We start from the raw sequence: 19,986 nt of genomic DNA on the forward strand, positions 1-19,986 counted from the left end.
ATTTCGTTCTGTCGCAGCGACACAACGATAAACTTCGAATATTTCCCTTCCTGACTTTACGACCAGGGCTGAACATGACTACCCGTATAATAGAGGAAACAAGAAAAGGTTTTTCTATGCTTGTTAAAATGGCTGCTCGGATAACATCTGAAATGATCCTTGCCAACCCCCACAGCAAAGCGAGACATTGACCTTTCTGACAGATATCTGATGTTTGTTCACGTAAACCAGTCTCGCCAACTAAAGCATATTATTTGCCAATTCACGACAATTTTATAATCTGGACAAAAAAATAGACGGACAGAGGGTAGGCGCACGCATGCATATCACCCTCTATATGAAATGTTTCTGCAAAAGCCACAGACAAATCACAAATCCTTAACATTGCGTTCTAATACAGATTTAATTTTTTATATACCAAATACAAACTATGAAATATTTAAAGGTAGTATTTTATATTCAGGGCCGATTGTATGGAATTGTTTGCCAATAGAAATGAAAACCTCATCTTCATTGCCATGTTTTAAATTTAACTGTATAAAATGGATCGATGGATGAATGGATTTTAATGCTAACTACATTTTATGTCTTTAGTTTTATGCATATATAATTTCTTTGATTTCTGTTGAATATTTGTTACTATGATCATAATACTGTTCATTCTAGATTAGCTAAATGGGTTATCCTCTATAAATTAAACCCTACTCACTCACTCACTTACTTACTTACTTAATCTATATGTATGTCAAAAAAAATCTTGATATTTTTAAAAAAGTTACACATCGTGTCGCTGATAGACTAACTGATGGAGCAGATTAACTTCTATAAGTAAACAGTTCCAGATAATTACCTACCGGCTAGATGATCTGTTAGATGATCTGTTTCGATATTATTTTTTTTGGAATAATTTCTCTTCTTTATTCTGTCCACTCTTTCTTGGCTCTGAGTGTTTTGAGAAGTAAAGGGACTTAATTATACAAAATTTGAATAGCCTGAGGAGTTATCTCCTGTGAAGAAAACAAGGGGTCTGAACACAGACTAACTACATTTAAACAGTTCTGTGTTCGTATTTGGTATACAATGATTCTTGTTTTGTGTTTGATCGCAAAGTAAAAGAAGTATCATTAGCTTGGTGGTTTTTTGCATATACATTTCACAAATTTAGAAGGGATGTAAATCATTCGCGATTTTATACATAAAACACGCCTTTTTATAAACAAAATCGCTGATCAAATCGCTGTATTGAAAGAGAACATAATGCCTGGTTAAATGTATCTCCCCTGATGTCCGTTGAGATCAAGTAATCTGTAATTACGTTTATTTCTTTCTTCATAATGACACTGATAATTTCTAAGGAAACCGTCTCCTCTATTTTCTCTTTACAGGCTCATCAGAGATAATAGATATTGTAATTATTTTCAGAAAGTGCTATTTGAGATGATTTTATGGCAGAGATATTCATCTTAAAGGACTCTAACAACTGATGCCAGTGTAACCTGATGTCTAATATACCTCAAAAGTTTCCATGATTTACTTAAACCAAGATACAATATAAATAAATATCAAATTTAATAGAAAAAAAATGCAAAATCATACTGGAAAAGTCTGAAGAAAAGGTTTTATAATGTTATGTTATTTATTTAGCTGTATTAGGAATATTAAATTTCTCACCGATGTTTTTTAATTTGCAATTGATTTGTTTACATAAATCTTAGTTCATGATTTTACATTATGCACCAAGAGCGTTATAGAACTATTGCATAAAGGCTAATTGTTATTAATATGAAAAGGGATTGATCGAGTTTAAACAAATATCTAAATAGCTTTATCTACATAGATACGTGTTAATTTTCGTCTTTGTCTACTTAACATAGAAGATCTAATGTCGTCCATTGTTAGATTGCCAACGTAAATAATTACAGACTGTAAGAAATAAAGATATACACATGTCTTCATTTAATCACTTTAAAACAGGATAAAAAGAAGTGAACTCAGGAGTATAGAATCTGGGAACTTACACGCGCGGAACTTAACGAGACAGGCTAAAAGTGAAATTTTGGACAAACGTTTGTATAGTTAATATGTATTAAAAAGCCGTTGCTGCAAAAGCAAATCTAGACAAAAATGATCCAGTTAAAGAAAGTAATTAATCAAAAGCAGGAATTCCATTCTCAAGGGAAAACCTCTACAGGGACCAATGCGCGTTCAGGTAAACCTTTCATTTCACTTTATATTTAGGAATCTTCTTTCAACACCGATCTACAATGTACTAGTCGTTTAGGATAAAGTGCCATTTAAGCAGCTCAATCATTTTGGATAAGGATGAACACGTCTATGTTCCTAACAATGACTAGTTTAGTAAATAAGATGTAGGTATTTTTCATTGAGAAGTAATTGATTCCTTCCTATCAAATAATAAACATGATTATATCTGCCTCATCTGACAAATTATCATAAAATATTAGTAGTCATTTGTAGTATATACAAATAACATGAGGACCCGCCCGCTTAGCTCAATACGAAGAGCTTAGATCTACGGGTCGCTCTACGTGTCGCGTGGTCGTAAGTTCCATCCTCGGATGAGGCGTATGTTCTCCGTGACGATTTGATGAAATACATTGTGTCTGAAATCATTTGTCTTCTACGTCTGATTCATGTTGGCAGCTCCTTGCGGAGAAGGTACAGAATCCAGGAACACTGGATAGGTTAACGTTACATAATTGAAGTACTGTTGGAAAACGGCTAAAATAACCCCAAAACAAACAAACAAATAAATAACATGAATCCAAGCATGTTACATTTTCTGAAGACAGCGCACGGCAGTTGTCTTTATCGAAACAACCAGCCGTATTCGGAGACTACGTTAAATGGGAAGTATTCGGATATATTAGAAAGCAATTTACTGAGAAGGCAAAACACCAGTTTTAGAACTGCATCGCATACCCTGGAGGTTGAAGTTGGACGTTATACTGGTATTGATAGACAACAGCGTGTCTGTAAAATGTGCTTAAGTCATTTTGTTGAGTCCGAATATCATTTTCTATTCTGTTGTAACAAGTACTCAAACATTAGACAGAAATATTTTGTAAATACAGCCTGGCCGTCTGTACAGAAATTCATTAATATTATGTCATCTACTAATAAGAAAAGAGTGATTAAAATGTTAAATATGTAAGCGAAGCTTTTAAATTACGGAAACAAACCCTTAAGTTCTGACCGCTTTATAGGTTAGTGAACTATGTTATGTTTTGGATTATATGTTTCGCTTTATGTATGTTATAATTGTTTCTTTATTTCATGTCAGTATGTCTTGACCATACTTGTAATAGACATTGTGAATGCTCAAAGGCATTTGTAATACCGATTTGCCAATAAAAGAAATGAAATGAAATCAAATGAATCACGGTTAAAACAAACGAAACTGCCGATTTAATTACGGACTCAGTAAATTAATTGCAGAATAAGTCTTATATCAGTTTAAATGTAAATGTTGTCGAATCTGTTTTCACACGGAAAAATCTCTTTTTTTTTCAGTTCATACAGAGGAGGCTACATTGTTCTGTTTCCTATGTGAGCAGTATCTAGATACACCTAAAGAGCTCCCGTGCAAGCACACATTCTGCAGATCATGTCTTCAACAGTTTTGTCTAAGCAACGCAACAGATACCGGATTTCCGTGCCCGAGGTGTCGAGCCCAGGTTAAAGTGAAAGACCCGACCCAACCACTGATAGAATGGGCAGACACTATACCAACAAATTATCAACTTGACAAACGACTTGAGAAAATTAGAGTTCTAGAAATGGAGAAGAAGAAAGAGAAATGCGCTTTTTGCTTGTCCAAGTGGAAAGCAACCACAGCAACAAAATATTGCAAATCTTGTCAAGAGTACTTCTGTACGGAGTGCGGGAATCATCACTGGTTGCTCAGAAGGTCTAAAGAACATAGAGTGTGGCTGATAGAAGATTTAGTCACCCTTAAGACGGACTCATTTCTGCGTTCAGGTCTTACAACCGTTTTCAACGCGAGTGTAAGAGGCAAACACATCACAGAGGGAGGGAATAAAAAGAAATATGACAATACTGTCGACACGATTAACATCGAAATAACTGGAGCCACGTTTTTACCTAATGGTTCCATAGTCCTAGCTGATAAGGCCAACGAGAAACTTGAGCTCTTTGATGACCACTTCCGGTTTGTCGTTGCTTATAAATGTCCATGTCACGATGTTCTTGCATTCAATAACTATTTCATCGTAGTCACGTGTCCATTAGAAAACTGTTTGAAGATGTTGAGTATTTATGATAGGGAAATAGAACATGACAAAACAATTGATTTGGGTGCTGAATGTTATGGCCTTTGCTATATTGATGATGAGTGTAATACTAATAACTTTGCTGTGACGGTGTCCACACGACCAGTCCAAATTTTACAATATTCCGGACTGCGACGAACAGATAAAATTGAAATCGCCCAAGGATCTATCTCAATGCTAAGCCCGGTATATATCACTTTTTCTAAATTAAAGCAGCTGTTCTTTGTCTCTGATAAAATTCACCAGTGTCTGAAATGCATCACAACAGAAGGAGAAATTGTTTGGGAGAAGCGTATAACAGATTGCAGAGGACTGACTATATTTGAGGAGAATGTCCTTCTGGCGCGAAATGATCGCAAAACAGTGGACTTGATAAATTCGTCTGGTCAAATTATAAAATCCGTCATACCGTTTGAAGATGGCCTTTCTCAAGTCAATACACTGTGTAGTGATCACTGGAATATGGTTGGCAATACGAAAAGATTGCTTGCTTGCGACAATACTGAACTGGTTCGTGTGTATCTAACAGAAGATCCTCTAATGGACGAAGACATTCGCATCTATATGAAGAGACAAACATCTAAACTAGCAGACGATTCCGATACTGACGAATCGGAAGTCAAATCAAGCGTCTGCATACTTCTTTGAGAAAATTGAACAAAACAGAACAACAGTTGACTTGAACTCACTCTAACATAGATACATGAATGTAAACATGTCGGAAGAATTTGAAAATGAATCACAGGCAGTACTTCATTTGTCCAGTCAGTCGGATCAGATTTTTACTTAGATTGTTGTGGAGTCAGAACTGTTGATTATAAAAATAATTTCAATAAATTTATTTGATGTATATAGTGATAGAAAGGAGATAAATCAACGTTTCAATTTTCAAGGATGTGTGCATTCAAAATACAATTGATAAAATATACACGAGTGAGCGTGATGATATAATGAAAGAACAATATATAAGATAAAACATTATGATATCAGTTGACATTATATTACTTAGTGACACAGTCTCGTCCGCCATCACTAACTAAAATATGCAAAAATAGAAAAAAGGTAGAATGATAACTAGATATAAATTCAAAACATTTTTGCGGATCATAATATTGTGACTACTGTGTAATGTGGGCCGTTTAAGGTTAGTTATGACGTAGATTAAAACTCGTGTAAAAACTTACATAACAGACACTATTGAACTTGACTAGAATAATACAGTTTTTCGGAGTTTTGTTAATTTTTGGTTAATGTGCTATTATTAATGAACGACTGGTTCCACTTATCACGTCTTTGGTATGACGAAGCCAGTGATCAAACCCGCACTCGAAACGGATGCTCTACCACTAGGCTACCGCTAAGCTATGTAGATATCATAATAATAAAACCAGCAAAATATTTTTCCAGATTGTAAAGCTTCAACTAGGCAAACATCTTGTTTAAATTGTTACGAAAGATGAGTAAAATATGCAACCAGACCGACACTGAAATTGAGACTCGGCTACTATAAACGTCTTGAAATACTCGTCACATTGTGAATAGGCACTGTAAGAATATATAGTCAAGGTCCCGTGCTGGGCGTCTGATGTTATACACTGGGAAGAATGTACGACCAGGCTTGGAACTCAGAACTGATGTTATACACTGGGAAGAATGTACGACCAGGCTCGGGACTCAGAACTGATGTTATACACTGGGAAGAATGTACGACCAGGCTCGGAACTCAGAACTGATGTTATACACTGGGAAGAATGTACGACCAGGCTGGGCTCAACTGATGTCAACATGGAAGAATGTACGACAGCTGGACCAGAACTGTGTTATACACTGGGAAGAATGTACGACCAGGCTCGGAACTCAGAACTGATGTTACATATGATTAGCATTACAACTGAGTATCGCTAGTACCTTAGCTAGTTCAACTAAGCACTGCAATATAAACAAAGTATCAGGAGTTTTTCCCAAGTTTTTCCCGTCGGTCTGGTTGCATATTTTACTCATCTTTCAACTAAGTTATTTCCCTTACCTTTGCCTAGCATTCCCCCATTAATTCGTTAGTACCTTCATGACAACATGCTTCTGTTAAACAGTTTTTCTTACATCAATTTGTTTCATACCTTCAATGGATATTTTGATCAACATGGCAAATACAATCAAATGATTAACGATTGTTCAAGCACAATTACACGCATTTGTCCTGTTTGTATATAATATTTTTTTTATTTACGTTCTATGATGAACACGCCGCCCGCCCGCTTAGCTCAATAGGGAGAGCGCTGATCTACGGATCGCGGGGTCGTGAGTTCGAGCCCTGGGCTAGGCGTATGATCACCGTGACGATTTGATAAAAGACATTGTGTCTGAAATCATTCGTCCTCCACCTCTGTGGGAATTGGCAGTTACTTGCGGAGAACAGGTTTGTACTGGTACTGAAACCAGGAACACTGGTCAGGTTAACTGCCCGCCGTTACGTAACTGAAATACTGTTGAAAAAAAAGCGTTAACCCAAAACAAACAAACGAATGATGAACAGACTACAAGCATTTAGGAGTGACCTGTCGCTTTTATCAATAGATTTGAAAGGTTACTGGAATAAACAACTTTAATAAAGGGGTACCCTACCTTTTAATAACTTAGTTTTTATAATAAATTATTTAAATGACTGCGTCCTTCGACAATTAGACGCTTGGTGCAGTGGTAAGCGTGACAGCTCTAGAATCTAACTTTTGTGAGTTCAAATTCCAATGGAGATAATTATCATTTTCAGTTTTTATTTTGCTAACATACATTTTGAAATGATGATAATGTTAAAGACGTATTTGAATTGCATTATTTGTATTATTTTGCTATTTTCTCATATAACAGGTTTTTCAAATATCTTCTTGATTATGAGGATGCTCCATTGGACGAGTGTGTTTGAAATGTATTGAATGTATTGAAATTGTATGAATGAAATTAAAAATAAAATTGAAATGATGAAATAAAATGAAATAAAAAAACATGAAAAATGTAAATAAAACAAATTCAATCATAAAACAAATCACTCTGTGTGGGATTCGAACCATCAGCCTCCTAATCGCAAACGTTAAATCTCTAGCAATCTCTAGCAATATTCCTCAGTTCTACCAACTGAGCTACTGAGGCAAATTCGATGTACGCATATGGTTTGAAATATATTTATAGTTTTAAAGAAGTCAAATATCTTTCAATAAATGGAACAGTCTGGAAAATCCAAATCTAAAAAATAAATGCTAGCATATTTAATTGAAGGTCTTCAAAATATGAACTAAAAGGCAGGTTTAGTGATTGCGTATATCAAAAAATTAAAACATCTAGGTATCTTAAGCGAATGTGCAAAATATAAAATACAACTATAATGTAAGAAATGATGCGTCCGGTACGCTTTATATTACTTTTGCACAAAATAACGTTAATTGAAAAGCCGAAGACACTTAAAATATTTTTCTTTTTATTTTATGTTTTAGTTTAGAAAACACACGAAGTAACGTGAGACCAGGTCTTTTCATAGCACTTATTCATTTCAACTAAACCATATGTTTGAAATTCTGTAGCTCATGTTGCGTCTGAGATTTACGAAGGTTTTGTTAAACATGACTTGCGGCGATTTCTGTTTTACTTGGAAAAAACTCCTGATACTTTGTTTATATTGCAGCGCTGGTTTCTTTTTTACGAGCCATTTAATGCTTAATATTTAAGGTACTGCTAACAATATTTAAAAAAATCCCGAAGTATTATTGAGATAGAGAAAGGGAAACACAAGATGATGTTTAAATACGTTATACGTTTATATTACAGTGTTGGTCTACAGAGTAGAATAAAACAAGTTGTTGTATTATCATCATTTCAGTCATTTACGTATGTATTTCATTTTGCCCTTCTATTATACTAATTTATAAAAAGATTGAATGTAGCAAAAACTTGATGAAAACCTATATGACCGAGCGAAAAGATGTGTTTTATGTACTTTGAAACATGTCTTTACGGCTTAATGAACAACCCAGTTTACTTTATCTCGACAGATGACAAACTGCTTTTAAATAAATATTAGTTTGTTTATACATCACAGTGTTCAGGTATACGACAAATCCTGCCTTAAAGTAATACACAGTTCAGAACTGAACGTCAAAGGAAATACAAAAACATCATGCAAACGAACAAGGTAAGTTTTTAAGCTTTATAGAATAAATGGCTGTATCGAGAGCTTTTAAGTTTAATGTCTAATTTCGGTGATTGATATTTTAACATAATATGAGCATACCACCTGCACACACAGGAATGTCGGTCACACGAAAACATGTTTTCTAACGATCCTCAGTAGCGAATTTCTGAGGAAAGTGAGACGGATTTTAGGACAAATCCTGTGTTATTTGCCGTTATCTAAAACTGAAGTATGTTGTCATGTCACAAAATCGATATGTCTGTTAAATAATCAACTTGTTTTTGAGGATATAATAGTTATTTTACATTATATAAACGACCATCATTGAACAGGTTAGGTAAATAGCAAAACAAACGTAATGCTATTTTTCTTTCATGTCACATGATTCATGAAGAGCCAACTTTCTATGTCATGAATTAAAAGATTTATGACGAGTATGTTTGATTTAAAAAAATATGAGTAATTTCGAAATTTCCTTTTTTTAAAGTTAACCTGTAATTCCTCAGACAAAGCTTTTTTGTAGCACTAAATTAGTGTTTCGATTACCTAAAGTCATTAACCTTTTCAGTTAACGTTAGTGACAGATCATTACCGTCCTGTTATTGTCTTTTAACCCGCATCTATATACAAATTCTATGACTTCATGGCAGCCACTTGTGTATTGTCCATCGCTAAAATCTTTGACAGAATAATACCTAGAACTATGGAACCTTTTCTATCCCCAGTTGACAGATTTGGTTTCTTGTTAAAAATCCGTATGTACTTCATAATATTATGTTGCCTTACCAACAACTGTCAAACCGCTGGTAAATCGGAATATCCTTTAGTCTGCTGGCGGCAAGTGATTTTGCCAGCCAGTAATATTTCAGCGAGTATCCCTTCGAAAAATGAATAGTACTGCCCGAATTGAATGATAGAATAGTCTATTTTAGATATTTAGCAGGGTAAAGGTTAATTAATGTTGTATGAGAAAGGGATAGCACTCCAGATCTAAATTCTTCTCTTCTGGCGTAAACGCTTTCAATTTGGCTGAATTTTATAATGTTACAAACTCACTGTGGGAAAACGACAAATGTAACATCATACAAAACCAACACAAACGAGTTGTCCATATGAAAATTGATGCCGCTTCAGGTCTTTTAACTCATTTTTATTATTGAAGCTTTCAACTTGGGATGAAGGGTAAAAACATGTTTAACAATATATTATTCATTAGTAATGTTCAGCTTAAGTTTTTCCTTGAAAACGTGAACAGTTTGCGAAAAGGGCAGGAGCGGTACCAGACTTATCCTATAAAACCTCCGTTTTCTGTCCTATGACTGACTGCGTCTGATGCATTTACCGATTACCAATTACAATATATGCATATGTAAAAAATATCATTACAAATCCATTACGTTTAAATAACTATCGTCTAGGGATCCGTCACAGTTTGTTTCAAAATGTTAAAACTTTTTATAACAGGTAATATATAGTATTATATGAAGCAAAGAGGAATATTACAATTTTATGCAAATGTTAATATTTTAAATTAAAAAAAAATAAGTATTTTGCTGATTCTTGAAGTTGATGAGAAGTCACGTCTAGGCCTGTTTCACAGTATATTAAAACAATTGAAGGTTAATGATATGCCAATGACCTCAAAGCTATATTTGTGTCAAAATGTGACACAGCAATAACTCCATACATTTTGGATTAGTATGTCTAACAAGAGCTTTCCATAAGGCAGCACGTTCGACTTTTCTCAATGCTAGACTATAAATAACAGCTTTGCCAGTAAAAAGGCTTAACGCAATCAAATATAATATTAGACTTTATATAGTTATAGTTATAGTCTTCATTGATCAGAGTCAGTGTGAGGCTCTTTCGTGTACCTTCATCCTCTTGTTTCCCGCGGTCAAGATGAGGAACAGCAAGTCTCACAGTCACTGAAGACAGGTCATTCACTAGAGGGTTTATAATGTCTTCTCTACCTAGAGGAGTCGTTGGTATGTTCAGCTCAGTTTCGAACTCCCGATATTGAGTTTCTTTGCCTCAATAACGAAGCTGCTAAGTTTGAGCCGATTTGTGGTATAGCCATTCAAAATGGTTTTCATGGGATGGTCTTGAAAAAGACCTAAACTTCTCTGCTTTAAGCAGGACCTTTGCATGTCTCCTGTCTTGTAACGGCCGTATAGCCGCTCCATGAAGGAGATTGGTGTAGACTTTGTAGCACCTGTCATGATCCACAGTGCTTGGTTTAGAACCTTGTCTAGAGCCTGCTGGTTAGTTTTGGCAGAAGTGAACCAGTTGAGCTATACTGTAAATGGGGTCTCACTGTTCCCTGATATACTGTGAGTATGTGCTCATTTTCTCCCCACGTAGTTCAGACAGCAGGTCATTGATGAAAAGCAGGAAAATTGTAGGGGATAAGACTCCGCCTTGCGGGACACCATGCCGCAACCGGAACTTCCTACTGCTGGTATGTTCTAAACTGACTCTTGCTTCCCTGTTGTAGAGGTTTGACTTAATCCATCAGTCCAGACTTTGTCGAACGCCCGTTGCAGATCAATCAATGCTGTAAGCACGACTTCTTGCTCTTGGAAGACGTCCTCTATCTCTTTCTATAGGTAAGTGGTCTGGCCCACAGTGGAGCGGAATTGTCTGAAGCCAGCTTGTTGTGTTGCGAGTAGGTTGTTAGTACCACTTCAGACATGCATTCACAATCCTCTCCATGGTCTTTCCAACTGACTGATTTGAGGATAGCTTGCAGCCATCTTTGGATACTTCCCTTTCTTATGGATAGGGATCATGACTGCCTCTTTCAATGTCTGTGGAAGTAGTCCTAGTGTCTAGCTGTAGTTGTGAATTTCTAGGAGTTTGCAAATTGCTGCAGTGCCTAAGTGGGTCAGCATTTCATTTGTGTCTCTATCTGGTCCAAGAGATTTCTTTGTCTTCAACTACCTGAGAGCTGTCAGGAGCTCATGTAGTTTAAGACTTTGTTTCATGCATTCTGATGTCACCTGACGTATCTGCCATTCCATTTTTTCTCTTTAGGCTTCCCTTTGCCGTTCTCTGTTGATGGGGATGTTGGAAGCATCCTTGAAGTTGGAGGCAAAAGTGTTTGCCGTTTTTTACCCGTCAACAGTTCACCATTCTCTTCCAAAGTTGTTGAGCCTCTCCCTGTGTCTTCATCGTTCAGCTGTCTCGCCGATCTCCATAGCTTTTGACCATCTTGCTCTAGGTTGAGCTGTTTTGTTTCTCAAGCTCTTCCTCTGTGCTTCTAGTTTGTGCCTGAGGAATGTGGTCTTCGCGCGCTGTAGAGATAGGTTACTTTCTTGTGGGGGATTGCTTTCTGCTTTCTTGTGGGGGATTGTTTTCTACTTCCCTCATGGCTTCTAATAGCTTTGCCTGTATATTCTCCAACTCTTTACTCCAGTAGGGCTTATAGCCCTTTCTTGCTCCCCTTAGAATGGCTTTGTAAACAGCCTCTAGTATACTGGCTTTGAAGTCTTTGACTTTCCGGTTGATGCCTCTACCGTCCACTCTGATGACTTTACAGAGCTAGTCACTCAGACCTTCTTGTAGTTCCATCTGGGGATGTTGGGTGAAGTAGAGGCTATACGGTTCATAGGAAGATGGACTGGGCGATGGTAGCTACCTCCTAGTTGCTTATCAACGTCCTGTTTGACATGTGCGCGTATGGTTTTTCGCCAGCTTCTGGAGTAAAAAGTTGGGGGATCGTCCGACTTGTTAATGTGGTTAAGCTTGTTATCATCTTGCCAGGTCTTCACTTCTTCTCCACGTTTATACAGGTCATATCCATAGCTTTGTGAGGGACTGTTAAAGTCTCCTACAATGAGGAACATGGTTTCATCAGTTGCAACTTTGTCCAGGGACAGAGCTTTGTCACTTTGAGAGTACATAAGTTTAAAGTTGAACCCGTTTTTTTTTCTGAGGGTCAGAACATGGAACTCGGAGTCATCCATATGCATGTTGGTCTGGACAGCACTGATGTTGTTCCTGACCAATGTCATGATGCCTCCTTTTCGTCTGCCAATTATGTCACAGCGAACACAATGGTATTCTCCGACTTTGAAGGATTTCTCTGGTTACAGTTGAGTTTTCTGAATGCAACAGACATTGATGTCTTTCTCATTGAACATATGCTCAAGTCCAGCCTTCTTGTTGAAGACACCCTCCGCATTCCAATGCATCAACCTGAATGGCTGATGCTGATTTGTTCTCCTCCTCGGTATATTCCTCCTTCTTCTCTTTGCATGTTGTGGATTGAAGGAGCCCCCCCCCCCCCCACACACACACTGTAGCTGTGGGTTTACTCTGTAGAGGCTCAGAGCCCGGCACTGAATCTCCCAGGAGGGACCTCAGCGATTCAGCACCACATTGCTGTATACCGTATGGCTGTGTAGTCATAGCGATATTGCATAGTGCTGTGGTTCGCTAACAGTGTGCCAATGACCCAGCACCTCTGTCTTCAACTCTATAGGTTTCTGTCGGGGTTACCTCACCCTAAGTTCCGAGTACATACTCTACCCTAGTAACACAGGGGCTATTTGTCTCATAGCTAGGGTCTGTTCATAGGCATCAGGGCGTGTCCGCAAACCGGTGGGCCTGGCATGCCATATGTCGGGGGACATACCTCCTCCGAGTGCCCTGCAGTTCTGCCTGAGGCCGCATGATGCTCAGTTACCGTGTGGCGCCATATGGGAGGCACTGCAAAAGGGCTTCTCTGCAGAGAGGCTATGTACTGGCAGGGAAGACCTACGCACTCGGCTTTTTTCACCAGAGGGCTAGCCAGCGGCGGAGACTGAAAGCGGAAGGTGACAAGCACACAACACACAACACACCAAACTTGACGCTTCAACAGACCAATGCCACACAAGTTTCAGGTCAAAAGCCTTGATAATAAAAGAAATATTTGACTTTATCAAAAACTTTAACCAAATAAAATGATAATAAATCCGAGTTAAAAAGGGGGCATAACTCTGTCAAAATTCAAAACAAGTTATGGGGATTGTTTCTCCTGGTATAGACTTTGATAGTAAATAACTATTTTAAGTTACAAGTCAAAATTTTTGATAGTAACAGAGATACTAGACTTTCTCAAAAACTTTAACCTAACTATCCTAAGTTAAACAGGGGTATAACTCTGATAAAATTAAAGTCATATTTATGGGGATCTTTCCTGGCGTAGATCAGATAGTAAATAACTATTTCAAGTTTCAAGTCAGAAGCTTTGATATTAACAGTATATTAGACCAAGACAATGTGTTAAATGGCTAAACATTTTAGAAATAGCACTATGTATTGATCTGTGTTTAGACCACACTTTGTTTCTGCTGGGTAAGATAATAATCTATGTATATAAACCTATACCGAAAAGAGATTGATTGAATAAGTTTGCAAATGAAGTTGTAAAAGTACTTTGATTCAGAGGGGGCCTAATTTGTCCACCTTTCATCGTGCAAGATAGCAGTATTCTACCAGTATTATCAGAATGATTTTCACGAAGTTCATTGGGGAGAAAAAGGTAGGCCACTAGGTTGTGGTGGGTCTTTAAAAATTATTGAACGCTCTCAAAATAACTCAAATCTGTTGCATTTCGACCTTACATACATGACACTTTACAAACGGAATGTCGCTAAGCTGTATGACCAACAGGATGTGGACTAAATTGTTGGATGAAGTCAGTGTCGAGTAAGCTGTTTGACAGACTATATGTCGAGTTAGATGTATGGCAAACTAGATGTCAAGTAACCTATATGAAAAATTGAATATCGACCAAGCTGCGTGGCGTACCTGGCGTCCTCTAGGCTATAGGATAAACTAGCTGTCGAATAAGTTGCACGGCGCACTGAATACCGACTAAGATACGTCGGATAAACAATAAACGAATTGTCGTGTAAGCCGTACAACAAACTTGGTGTCGACTAAGATTTATGTCAAACTGGATGTCGGGTAAGCTGTGTGACAACCTGGACGTCGATAAAGCTGTATAACAAACTGAGTTTCTTGTAGGTTGTAATTTGGATGTTGATTAAGCTGTATGATAAACTAGTTGTCGAATGGACTGTATTTCGCATAGGACGTCGAGTAAGCTATGTGATGAAAGAAATGTCGAATATGCTGATTTAAAAACATGATGTCAAATGATCTGTATGCAAAACTACATGTCGCGTAAACTGCATGTCAACTTAATGTCGAAAAAGCTGTATGACAAAGTGCATGTAGGCTAAGCTGTGTGACAATTTCAATGTCAAGTAAGCTTTGGTCAAACTGTATCTTTACTAAGCCTTATTACAAACTTGAAGCAGAATAAACTGTATGACATGATGTCGAGTAAGCTGTATGCTGGATGGCAACCTAATGTTGAGTAAACTGTATGACAAACTGGATGTCCAGTAACCTGTATGCTGGATGGCAACCTAATGTTGAGTAAACTGTATGATAAACTGGATGTCCAGTAACCTGTATGCTGGATGGCAACCTAATGTTGAGTAAACTGTATGACAAACTGGATGTCCAGTAACCTGTATGCTGGATGGCAACCTAATGTTGAGTAAACTGTATGACAAACTGGATGTCCAGTAACCTGTATGCTGGATGGCAACCTAATGTTGAGTAAACTGTATGATAAACTGGATGTCTAGTAAGCTGTATGCTGGATGGCAACCTAATGTTGAGTAAACTGTATGACAAACTGGATGTCCAGTAAACTGTATGCTGGATGGCAACCTAATGTTGAGTAAACTGTATGACAAACTGGATGTCCAGTAACCTGTATGCTGGATGGCAACCTAATGTTGAGTAAACTGTATGATAAACTGGATGTCTAGTAAGCTGTATGCTGGATGGCAACCTAATGTTGAGTAAACTGTATGACAAACTGGATGTCCAGTAAAACCCGTATGCTGGATGGCAACCTAATGTTGAGTAAACTGTATGATAAACTGGATGTCTAGTAAGCTGTATGCTGGATGGCAACCTAATGTTGAGTAAACTGTATGACAAACTGGATGTCCAGTAACCTGTATGCTGGATGGCAACCTAATGTCGAGTAAACTGTATGATAAACTGGATGTCTAGTAAGCTGTATGCTGGATGGCAACCTAATGTCGAGTAAACTGTATGACAAACTGGATGTCCAGTAACCTGTATGCTGGATGGCAACCTAATGTTGAGTAAACTGTATGACAAACTGGATGTCCAGTAACCTGTATGCTGGATGGCAACCTAATGTTGAGTAAACTGTATGACAAACTGGATGTCTAGTAAGCTGTATGCTGGATGGCAACCTAATGTTGAGTAAACTGTATGACAAACTGGATGTCCAGTAACCTGTATGCTGGATGACAACCTAATGTTGAGTAAACTGTATGATAAACTGGATGTCTAGTAAGCTGTATGCTGGATGGCAACCTAATGTTGAGTAAACTGTATGACAAACTGGATGTCCAGTAACCTGTATGCTGGATGGCAACCTAATGTCGAGTAACCTGTATGATAAACTGGATGTCTAGTAAGCTGTATGCTGGATGACAACCTAATGTCGAGTAAATTGTATGATAAACTGGATGTCGAGAAAGCTGTATGCTGGATGACAACCTAATGTCGAGTAAATTGTATGACAAACTGGATGTCGAGTAAACTGTATGCTGGATGGCAACCTAATGTCGAGTAACCTGTATGACAAACTGGATGTCTAGTAACCTGTATGCTGGATGGCAACCTAATGTTGAGTAAACTGTATGACAAACTGGATGTCCAGTAACCTGTATGCTGGATGGCAACCTAATGTCGAGTAACCTGTATGACAAACTGGATGTCTAGTAACCTGTATGCTGGATGGCAACCTAATGTCGAGTAACCTGTATGATAAACTGGATGTCTAGTAAGCTGTATGCTGGATGACAACCTAATGTCGAGTAAATTGTATGACAAACTGGATGTCGAGAAAGCTGTATGCTGGATGACAACCTAATGTCGAGTAAATTGTATGACAAACTGGATGTCGAGTAAGCTGTATGCTGGATGACAACCTAATGTCGAGTAAATTGTATGACAAAATGGATGTCGAGAAAGCTGTATGCTGGAACCTAATGTCGAGTAACCTGTTTGATAAACTGGATGTCGAGTAAGCTGTATGCTTGATGACAACCTAATGTCGAGTAAATTGTATGACAAACTGGATGTCGAGTAAACTGTATGTCGGATGACAACTAATGTTGAGTAAACTGTATGATAAACTTGATGTCGAGTAAGCTTAATGACAACCTAAATGTCGGGTAGGCTATATGGTACACCGCGTGTCTTGTAGGCTCTTTGACAAACTGGATGTCAAGTAAAAGTGTATGTCAAGCCGTATGTCGACGAAGCTGTAAGACAAACTATGTGTCAAGTAAGCTGTATGACTGATTGTATGCTGAGTAATATATATATATATATATATATATATATATATATATATAACAAATAAAAAAGAACCCGGAACGGGAACAAAATATCGTAAAATTATAAAATGACTTCACACGCTCGCTTAGTTTTTCTTAAATTTTAATATAAAAGTCACAAACTAGTTTCGCCGTGAATGGCTCATCAGTGTGTCTAAATATATAACAATAAGAGAAAGGGAATTAATTCAATAATATTAAAATTAAAGAAAAACTAAGCGAGCGTGTGAAGTCATTTTATAATTTTACGATATATATATATATATATATATATATATATATATATATATATATATATATATATATAAGATCGAGTGAGTTGTACATCGAGTAGGCTGTTTGACACACTAGGTTTCAGACAAGCTGTACTACAAACTGAATGTCGAGTAGGATACATAACAAACTGGATGTCGAGAAAGCTTATGCAGGTCTGTTCATCTAGTGTATGTAAGAGAAACTGGATTTCCTGCAAGCTGTGTCGAGTTAGCCTGTTGATATTCGATACCTTTTAAGGCATCGCCTACAGTGGCAGCCATTTGACTCAAAATTTTACATGGAAATTTTCATAAAAATAAAAGGTGACTAAGTGGTAACAATAAAGTCAATAAATTTGTTATAATTATGTTTTAAATATCTATGTGAACATATGCAAGTAGAAGGATGTGCATTTTACTACCTGTATTATGCCTTTATTCGATATTTTTCTATGACAAAATTTTGCAATTTTATCTGCAGTCAAACTCAATATATATTCAATACATTTCAAAGATAATTACAGCCAATTGTAAAGCAGACCATGAAGAATAAAGTCTTCAGAAATTATTTTGAAATTTTACCTGATTACTGAATTATACACAAAAATCTCAACACCATCAGTTTATCCAATTTGTGTTATCTGTTTACACATACTTTACATGTATATAAACAGGTGATATTATAGGATTATGTATAGGTTTACCTGGCTACCTGTGGTCAGTAATGCATGTACAAACAACATTTTAAATAAAATTTACATGGGGTTGTCTTTTTATGTCTAATGCAATAACCAGGAACAATTTCGACAAAAATCCGTAGGAGTTTGCAGTATACATTGTACTATGAAATTAACTAAATTTTGTCTTTGTAATATTTTTTATATTGGAGTTCTACTGCACATAAAATTTCAATATTTTGGGGTAAATTTTCGGTCTAAACCAGATTCAAATATTTTACAAGCGGCATATGTGCTATAAATCATCATATGCGTCTTATGTTGATGATAATTTGACCAGTTGTTAAGGCTTTAGTGCAGTTTTCAAGAGAAAAATACTCTACCTGAAAATATGAACTGATACCGAATTGTGACTGTGGCGATGCCTTAAGCTGTATGTATGATAAATTCGATGCCTTTTTAAGGGGACGCAAACTTTGAAATTAGAAAAAAGTGGGTGGGGTATGATAAAATTTCCCTGCAAAAAAGCACAAGGTTTTGGTACATGAAATGGATACTGTTTCAACTGTTATAAGTACACAAAGGATTGCTCACTAAAATACAAATGAGAAAACTGAAACAAGAAAGTTATTTTTGAATTACATAAGACTTACTGTGTACATTCAAAGTCAACAATTAAGACTTTTTGGTGCGAAAATAATAGTGCTTCACCTTGTCCAAACATTTATCAATGTCCTACAGATTCTAATTTAAAGAAAGAATGTGAAATATGGTCACTGTCTTGCTTTTCATTTCGCATATGTAAGCTAAAATACATTATTTAGTTTGTTTACTAAGTAGTGCATAAGAAAAGATATGGTGGTCAAGGAATGCCACATTCCAAAACTAAAAGAGTATATTCCCCTTAATACATTAAACATTTATCGTTACAGAAGTCTAGTGGCTTACAATAAGGGCCTAGAAATGTTGCCATTATTAATTTTTAACTTGGTATTCATGAACTACAATGCACTTAAATATCAAAACACATTCAACAAACCTTTGAAAATGTATTGTCTTAAAAATCCCTAAAATAAGGTATGAAATTTGGTTGAGAGGTCCAATCAATGTGTATATATGTGCAAAAGTAACATTCTAATCTTGTTCACAAAAGTTACTAATACACAGCAGGCATGTCAATGATCAAAACTGGACTTATATACAGTTATCCTCACTTTAATGTCATTTATAATTTGTCCTTGAATTCTCCACCATACTTTTCATAATTTTGTTTGCACGAGAATGCTGTCATTCACGTAAAAAATGGGGTCAAATAAGTTGTAAATGCAATATCATCTAAACGTAATTAATGGATTATGCAGTTCAAGATAAACTTTATCTCATAACGTAACGAACATGTATAATGTTGTAACAACAATTTTACTTACACTGATTTAAGTAGCAGTCGGTTTATAAGTGATTTTATTGATTTGTTATTGTTGTCAAAAAGTATAACGGAAGTGCCTCACAACTGAAGCGGAAACCAGTTTGATGCGCAAAGTAGTCCAATGTAAGTAATATTTTTTGACAAATGTCCACAGATATTAATAATTTTCTAATATTAAAGACGAATATCTGAATAGGATTCATTATTTGATAAGAAATTATAATCATCGACATGTATTTTTGAAAATCGTACACGTGCTGACACCTAAGTTGTCTCCCGTTGTTTATTAGAGTTACCTTTCGTCCGGCGCAATAATACATTTGCAGTGAATCGCCGAGAAGTCGTGGGAAAATTAAAAATAAATGTAAATAAACTAAAATTAACCACCTTTTCAAGATGAATTTCAAGTGATCGTCATTATGCATTTAACCCGCCTGACCTGTGTAGCATCTTAGATATCTGTTCTAAGGTATTCATTGTGTAGAATGTCATGTTATGCCCTTGCAATGCTAATCCCGCTCTGATTTTTTTGTTTACATTTTTATCAATGAGAAATATGGCGTCCATCCCGAGCTGAAATGACGTGGCGTTAAATTTTTACATGTTTAAGCAAACCTGGTGTGTTAGAAAGAAAATCTCATCCCTTCAACATTATTTGGAACACTGTTATTGTAAAAAACCTGTTT

The 19,986-nt window shown here is 36.5% G+C and overlaps 2 protein-coding genes across 2 annotated transcripts in view; both read left to right on the top strand.

Annotated features, from left to right (window-relative positions):
• The first annotated feature begins 1,858 nt into the window (after window positions 1–1,858).
• LOC128556923 (uncharacterized) lies at window positions 1,859–5,713 on the top strand. The gene is made up of 2 exons (XM_053542905.1): window positions 1,859–2,209; window positions 3,535–5,713. Exons 1-2 carry the CDS (start codon window positions 2,125–2,127, stop codon window positions 4,959–4,961), a joined length of 1,512 nt encoding a protein of 503 aa, XP_053398880.1. The 5' UTR covers window positions 1,859–2,124; the 3' UTR covers window positions 4,962–5,713.
• A 1,817-nt stretch (window positions 5,714–7,530) lies between these two features.
• The window catches only part of LOC128556922 (uncharacterized), a 48,084-nt gene continuing 35,628 nt past the window's right edge, over window positions 7,531–19,986 (top strand). Inside the window, exon 1 of the mRNA XM_053542904.1 lies at window positions 7,531–8,493. Coding sequence (XP_053398879.1) covers window positions 8,479–8,493 — 15 coding nt within the window. The 5' untranslated portion in view covers window positions 7,531–8,478. The remainder of the gene's footprint in view (window positions 8,494–19,986) is intronic.

Source organism: Mercenaria mercenaria, chromosome 5 (genome assembly GCF_021730395.1).
Source record: "Mercenaria mercenaria strain notata chromosome 5, MADL_Memer_1, whole genome shotgun sequence".
Lineage (NCBI taxonomy): Eukaryota > Metazoa > Mollusca > Bivalvia > Venerida > Veneridae > Mercenaria > Mercenaria mercenaria.

What these genes read in the sequence shown, in the direction of transcription:
- LOC128556923 (XM_053542905.1), top strand. Translation starts at nt 2,125, where the DNA reads ATGATCCAGTTAAAGAAAGTAATTAATCAAAAGCAGGAATTCCATTCT. An exon ending in AGGGACCAATGCGCGTTCAG is followed by an intron (nt 2,210 to 3,534) that starts GTAAACCTTTCA and finishes TTTTTTTTTCAG; the next exon opens with TTCATACAGAGGAGGCTACA.